Below are 8454 nucleotides of genomic sequence, written 5' to 3' on the forward strand. Positions count from 1 at the left end.
ACAAATTGTTTTTTAATAACACATGCTTCTCACATTTTTTTTTAATAGCATTTTAATAAAAAAAATATATATGTTTCTCACATGGTCAAGGGACACATGACACTTTTAGAGACTAGATTTGAGGAAATTCTCCTAACCCTTTAATTTCGTGTCGAGTTTGCACGTCATGTCAAAATTGCCAACCCTCATTTTACCCACCGGCTCATGGGATCCAACTGCCCACAGCACCATAATTTAGTAACTTTAGTCAAAGAAATTTGTGGAACAATCACTTATTTCTCTCCTATCTGTGATGGTGCTCCAATATTCCTTGGCTCTCACCACTTTCCTTCTTTTCCTCACTTTGGTTTGGCTATTAAAGGCATACAAACAAGCTGAACTTCAAAAATTGTCCCCAGGGCCATGGAAATTACCTCTTATAGGAAACGTGCACAACTTGGTAGGATCACTACCACACCATACTCTCACTATAAGAAATCAACTCATCAGGGGCGACCTCATTAGGGTCGACTGCAAAGTGGACCCTAATGAGCACCTATTAGCGTCGACTTTAGAAAGTCGACCCAAAAGATAAGTATTAGCGTCCACTCTAATAAGTCGACGCTAATATGTTGGCGGAAATTATACGAGAGGCGGGAAAACTATTTGGGGCGACAAAATAACTATTAGTGTCGACAAAATAACTATTATCAGCGTCCACTAAAAGTGGACGCTAATAGTCCAATATAACAATAAAAAAACTTAAATTTTTTTTTGAAACTATCAGTGTCCAGTTTAGTGGACACTAATGCTCTTGTAGAAAAATAAAAAAGGAAAAAACAAATAAAACTAAACGATCATCAGCGTCCACTTTTAGCGTCCACTTTGAAAGTGGACACTGATGATAGGTCATAAAGTGGACGCTAATGCTCTTATAAATAAATAAATAAATAAAATAAATAAATAAAAAACTAAATGACCAACAGCGTCCCGTCCACTAAACCTGGACTCTAATGATCAATCAATAGCGTGCACTTTGAAAGTGGACCAATACAAAAACTGAGTAATTTTTTGACTGGGGGTTTCTGACGTGTCAATGGTATTGACACGTCAAAAACCCCTTATGACGTGTGCCTTTTGACGTGTCTGAAGGGTTAAAATGGGGGGTGTCAAAAAATTTATGATTTTGACGTGGAATTTTCACTACGTCAAAAAATTTTGACGTGTCAAAAGACTAAAACGTCAAAAATTATTTTTTTGACGTTTTACTTTTGCCACGTCAAAAAATTTTGACGTGGTGAAAATCCAACATCAAATTTTTTTTTTTGACGTGGTGAAAATTGCCACGTCAGAAATTGTTCTGCCACGTCAAAAATTTTGGAGAAATTTTTTGACGTGTCACTCCGTTTGACAAGTCAATTTTTTTTTTTTTTTTTCAATTAAATATTTTCTGTATTATTCGAGTTTATACTCAGATTTACGTATTAACTTGATATCCAATATATCCAATATACAATATCAAATATACATTCAATATCCAAATACAATTCAAATATCCAACACAATTCCAATTTCCAATACATATACAATATCCAATACATATACAGTATTCAATATCCAATACATATCAAATTTCCAATACATATCCAATATCCAATACATATCCAATTTTCAATACATTCAAAACATATGAAATTCCAACACAAATTAATAAAACAAAATTCCAATACATATACTATGTTCCAACACAACACAGAACAAAACAAATATATACATCAAAAATACGTTCCAAAACAAGGCAAAACAAATATACAATCAAACTATCTTTGTTCTATCTGCTACAAATAAGTTTCAATTAGTCTCAACCAACATATAGTTTGATCTAACTATATACATCAACAAATGACTATATACAAACAAATATACAAAATATATATAAAACTTTACAAACAGTGATAACAAACGACGTGCTCAGCCCAAGTCAATATAGTTATCCTCCAACGCTTAATCTGCATTACCTGCAAATGAGTTGTGAACCAATGATAATTAATAAAAAAATTCAAAACACAGATATACAGTGATGCAAATATATGTTAGTTCTAAAATGAACCACTGCAACAAAGCGTTGCTAACTGGGACTTTTGTGAAGACTAGGGGTTTCTAACAGTTAACAACTGTTAGAAAAACAACACAAAATATATGATTACCTCTGTGGGGCGCAAATCCAGAGGTCGAATCGAGCATAGCCTCAAGCTGGCGGAAACAGGCTTTAAAGATGGCATATTTCTCTGCTATCAAAGATTTTTGTTCTTCAATCTGTTTGGCCATCTCATCCAGCGCATGTCTTTGTTGTGTCCGCTCCTCTTCAAGTTCTCTAATCCTATCCGCCATATGTAAGAACGAGGAGCTCCCAGGATTTGAGACCGTGCCTGTGACGGTGTATAGTACGAATGTATGCTACTCCGTACCGGTAGAACATTTGGGCCCACCTGTCGAACCCTGGCAGCGTACTTAGGCTTATTTCCATGCGCCTGAGCATACGCATTATTAGGTGTCCACCTTACCGTCCCTTCAGTCACACTCGACGTCAATGCCGGGTCAGTGGGTAGCAATTCTTTCATCATCTCCTGTACGTTAAATAACAAGTTAGTAACTCATATAAGGAAGGTTAATCATAAATAATTTATTAAAATATATATCGGTGAGTACTTACACATCTCTCCCTGACCACTTCATTCGCGTAGTCACCATCCTTCTTCGTGTGTGTCGTGATGTAAGCTTGCGCTCGAGTTGGAGTAGTGCCTAAAGATAAGGTCTGCATAGAAAAAAATAAATCATCAAACAAACAAAAAATAGACAATATATATATGCGGTAAATAAGATAAATACCTCTTCATGTGTCGCTCTAGCAAAGCTCATCGACCCGGTGCAGTGAGGTGTATTGTTTTTTGCTCGCAATGCCTTCATGTAGGCAGCATACTCCTACACAAATACCACCCTTAAAATGTCAGCCCTAACACAAGTACAATTAATGAAACTATACAATTACAATTAATGAAACTACACTCGTGACGTACTTGATTCTTTGGGTCGCACCATTTATCCAACAACACATCCAAGTCATCAGCGTTGTATTGCGAAACGGCATCTTGGCCCATTCTCGCCTTCACTATGTTAGGAGTATCGCCCGGCTGAATTTTTAACGTGTCTTTCACAGAGTGTCTCCAACTCTTTAGCTTCACGCCCATATCTCTGAACGTGTCCCTTTAACTGCCTCGAGATTGTACTCAGGCGGGATGTAGAAGTCAACTTGCACAAGTTAAAGAAGTTAGGCGTATAATTCACGCATTAACAACGTTTAAAATAATGAAATACACATGCGAAAATAGAAGAAAGAGTTTAACCATACCATCAAGGCATCCCATATATCCTCCTTTGTACGGGTGATACATTCTTCCAGTCATCCCATAGTCTAATATAATTCCCACTCCTTACGATGTTGCCGGTCGTCCTTCAGAATTTCATCCCGTTAAATCCTGGGGGCTGCCACGCCTTATTGTACTCACACACGACCTTTTGCCCAGTGGGGACATCCCACATCTTGTTCGATGGTGGGATGGTCACCACCTGAATATGGGTGCGCCCTTCTCGCCCGATGCCTAACACATTAATAATTGTAATTGTTAATTATTTGGAATTCAATAGTAACTATATAAATTATATACGTATTCAATATTGGTATTTAATGCGTATATACTTACTTATTGTCCGGAGCTGGCGACTGCCCAACACTTCTGGAGGGTCAGCGGACTGCGAGTAATGTGTGGCACCTGTCCCATCATGCACGTCCTCCGGATAGTACTGTGTCTCGCTATCATCCGGCTGTGATGGCTCACTGTATGGGATATTTGTGTTCAACTCGGGGGGGAATAACCGCTCTACCTCGCCATGTGCACACAGCCCTAACTCACTCATCCTAGGCAGTGGAGTAAGCGGATGATACTCTTGCTCCGTGTCGTATGGAACCAGCTGAGATTGATAGGATTGAGACCCTTCCACATGCTCACGAAGTACTGGTCTATACTTCTGGTCGTCTACATGTGGGGACCTCCATCGTCTACTCTTCCCCCTAGTACTCATATCAACCTGTGAAACACGTAACGTACCCAATTAATTATGTATACAATAGATAAAATATGCACCACAATAACCAATCAATGTAGAAAGAAATAACATAAAACAAGTCAATTAATGTGAACTACATATATAATTTTTTTTTTTTTTAACCACATACGATTATATTGGATCTAAGTCTTATCAGACGTAGTCAATGTCATCATGCGGATCCATTTTATTATTGCTGATCAATAAAAGCAGCTCACACTCATGGTAGTTGGCACATTCATCATCAGGACCTTTACCCTGACCAATGTCGTATACGTTTATAGGTTTAGTCCTTACAATACAAGCCCAATCAGGGTCCCTTTCATCTTCGACGTAAAATACTTGGTCAACTTGTGACATTATCACATACAGCTCATCAGTAATTTTCTGGCCCCGGTGGACAAGGTTTTTGAAACTGACAAGCATCATGCCATACTCGTCTACCTTGTACCCCCTGTCCCTCGCGTTGTCCACCCAATCGCACTTGAACAGAACGTACTTGGTCCTGTCGTAGTACTCCACCTCAATTACTTCCGTTAACTTCCCATAGTACGTTTCTCCATCAATAGTCGGCACGCACACGCCGCTGTTCTGGGTCCTCTTTCCGGCATCGAATGTAAGAGTGCGAAACAACTTTCCGTTAACCACATATATGTTATATCTGGTAGCTGTCTCCTTTGGCCCTCTACAATGCATTACCAGTTTGTCACCTATTTCCTTCCTGCGTCGATCGTTCAATCGATCAACCTGGGAGTATATTACGTACAATTGAACATAAAGAAGTTAGTTTTGTTAGTTGTTATGAACCATAAGTAAATATAATCGGACTGTAATAGTTAAACATCATGGTAGTCTTACGTAGTCACGGTACCAATCGCAGAACAACTCATGATGTTGGGTTTCCAACTGATTCTTTGTCATTCGCCCCCTATCGCATGATCGCCTAAGTGTATCCATATGCACCCTACAATACGAAATTAGTTATATTATAAATCACAATTAAGGGTGCAAGGTAATATTGAAGTTTCATAGACTACTAACACGACTTACGTCTGTAGTTGAAGAAACTCGTTCGAGCTAAAGATAATGTATCGGTGAATTTGTGTCAATGTGACACGATCGAGGATGACTCGTGTTCCCGCCCCCTTTGAACCATTCGGGTTTCTTTGAGCTCTATTGTGAAATGTTGGTGCGTTGTCTAAATACCTTGAGCAGAACGCCACCAACTCAGTTGCTATGTAGCCCTCCGCAATGCAGCCCTTAGGAGCCGCTGTATTGCGCACATTAGATTTGAATCTCCCAAGGCTCTTACATATGAACATAATTCATTCATTACAGTTAGAGAAGGTTTTATAACGGAGGAAAAATAAATTGATGAATAATCGTAAAGTTATTTTACCTTTCTGCCTGATACATCCACCTATACTGTACCGGTCCACCGAGTCGGCATTCACGGACAAGATGCAGGACCAAGTGAACCATTATGGTAAAAAAACTTGGGGGGAATACCTGTTCCATCTGGTACAAAGTGATACAAATGTTACCCTCTAGTCGGTCCATATCCTCTTGTGTCAATGACGTTGAACATAGGCCCCTGAAGAATGCAGACATCCCGACATGTGGTCTAACCACGTTACCTAGCAGTGATTCACGCAATGCAATAGGGAGAAGTTGTTGCATAATGACGTGACTGTCATGGCTCTTCAAACCGGATATCGTACACATCGGGAAATGTTCGAGGCATATCCATTCGGCACCTTTACATTTCGAAGAACTTTAAAACAAAGTGTTTTCTCGTCCTTAGACATCGTGTGGCAAGTTGCGAGCATATATGTTTGACCATCCTCGCCCGTGTACGGATGAAGTGTATGTCTCAACCCCATTTCTTGCAAGTCTGTGCGGGCTTGGAGGTTATCCTTCGTTTTTCCTGGAATGTCCAGTATTGTGCCAAGTATGTTGTCCATCATATTTTTCTCAATGTGCATAACATCAAGGTTGTGTCGTAATAGATTATCTTTATAATACGGCAACCTAAAGAAAACACTTTTCTTCTTCCACAATACGTTAGCAGTCTCGCCTCCTCTTTCTGTAGGCCCACTCTTCTTCCGTTTCTTGTCTTTTTTCTTATTTGCCTTACCAGCATTCTCATCCCCAAATGCCATATCTTCTAATTGTCTAAGGATTTTATCTCCACTTGGCACATCGGGGGTACATTCTAGTCCTTGTTTGCCGTCAAATGTTCTTTTGCTCCTCCTCCATGGATGATCCATGAGCAAGTATCGCCTGTGCCCCATATAACAAGATTTCTTGCCGTGTTTTAACCTTCTGGACCTTGTTGAGTGCATACAGTAGGGACATGCCTTCTCACCCCTGTTAGGCCACTCAGACAAATCTGCGTATGCCGAGAAGTCATTAATTGTCCACATCAACTGCGCTCGCAACACAAAGTTCTTTTTTTTTTTAGACGTCAAATGTGCGTACACCTACAGTCCATAGTTCTTATAACTCCTCAATTAAGGGTTGAAGGTAGACATCTATATCCATTCCAGGTGACTTTGGGCCTGGGATTATCAGGGATAGAATAAATGACGTTTGTTTCATGCACGCCCAAGGAGGCAAGTTGTACGGTACAAGCATTATAGGCCAAGTGCTGTGGGATGTGCTCATGTTCCCAAAATGGATTAAATTTATCCGAGGTTAGTCCAAGCCTGACGTCTCTGCTGTCCGCTGAGAAGTCTGGATGTAAATTGTTGAATGCCCTCTATGCTTCAGCATCGGCTGGATGCCTCAATACACCGTCCTTAGTTCGGCTTTCTGCATGCCACCTCATTTAGGGGGCAGTATGCTCTGACATAAATAGTCTCTATAGTTGTGGTATGAGTGAAAACCACGAGAACACCTTGACTGGGCGTTTCTTAGTCGATGATATGGGTTGACCATCCTAATCCAAATGAATTTCATCCTTCCACTTAGATACTCCACAAGTGGTACATGAATCTAAATCCTTATTGGTCTTCCATAATAACATACAATCATTACGACACGCCGGGATTTTCTCATACCCGAGGCCCATGTCCCTTAGAAACTTTTTCGCCTCATATGTATTAACCGGCAAAGTTTCATCACTCGGAGGCAGCAACTGATTGATGAACTCAAGGAAAGATGAGAATATCGCATTACTAAGTCCGCCAACACACTTCAAGTTGTACAGATGTACAGTAGCACTAAGCTTGCTATGTTTGGTCCCATCATGAAGTGGCTTCTCTGCCTTCTTAAGCAAGTTGTAGTACTTTACTACGTCACCATCGTTGGCTTCTTCATTTACAGTTTCTTCATTCCCCTACACCACCACTTCAGGCTCACAATTGTCTTCCATGACACTGTGCATGCCGAATAGATCACGCAACATTGTCTGCATGTTTTCACCTTGTGCTGTGCTTATACCCGCATCTGTGATCGTGGTAGTCGAATTAGAGACTGTAACAGGAGACCGGACAGGCTTTTCATCGTGATAATACAAGTTTCTGTATGCAGTCATTATTCCTTTATCCCCTATCAAGTGGTCAAATACAAAACCCGGCGGGTGGCGCTGCTTATTACGATAAGCCTTACAGGGGCAGTGAATTTTTTCATCAGGGATTGTACAGTTCTTAACTGCGAAGTCCACGAATAATCTACACCCGTCTCTGTATTCCCTCGTACCTCTAGACTTTGTCATCCAACTCTTATCCATAGCTTTAGTTACTGGATCCCTAATTGAATAAAATAAATCTAGGTTAGTTAGTTAGTTGTTATTTTTTTTAGTGTATTTCTTTAATTACATCGTTTCAATTTTTTGTTTACTTTTAACAAATAAACACATACATTTAGTTTTAATTATAACATCTACATAATCTAAATTTACAAAACCTAAACAAAATTTAAGGTCCAAATTTAAATACATTTGTTATACATGGGGACCCTAGATAAAATAGATCTAGCTATCTTATTTGTCGTAATTTTGTTGTTTTCGTTTTTTATGACATTTACATAATCTAAATTTGTAAGACCTAAATGAATTTTTTATATATGGGGACCCTAGATAAATCAGATCTAGCTAGCTAGATTACATGTTTTTTTTTTTTTTTTTTTCGTTTATTATAACATTTATGCATTTGTTATATATGGGGACCGTAGATAAAATAAATCCAGCTAGCTATGTTATTTTTTATTTTTTTTTTCCTTTGTTTTTCTTTTTTAACATTTACATACTTATTCTAAATTTCAAAATCTAAACAAAAATTAATGACCATATCCAATGCATTTGTTATT

The 8454-nt window shown here is 39.0% G+C and overlaps 1 protein-coding gene across 1 annotated transcript; it reads right to left on the bottom strand.

The window, feature by feature from the left end:
* Window positions 1-1983: 1983 nt before the first annotated feature.
* On the bottom strand, window positions 1984-3227 carry LOC132170001 (uncharacterized). Its single transcript, XM_059580929.1, has 6 exons — window positions 3057-3227; window positions 2869-2961; window positions 2693-2794; window positions 2404-2606; window positions 2187-2359; window positions 1984-1997 (listed from the first exon to the last, which is right to left on the bottom strand). Exons 1-6 carry the CDS (start codon window positions 3225-3227, stop codon window positions 1984-1986), a joined length of 756 nt encoding a protein of 251 aa, XP_059436912.1.
* Window positions 3228-8454: the final 5227 nt, after the last annotated feature.

Source organism: Corylus avellana, chromosome ca2, assembly GCF_901000735.1.
Source record: "Corylus avellana chromosome ca2, CavTom2PMs-1.0".
Classification (NCBI taxonomy): Eukaryota; Viridiplantae; Streptophyta; class Magnoliopsida; order Fagales; family Betulaceae; genus Corylus; species Corylus avellana.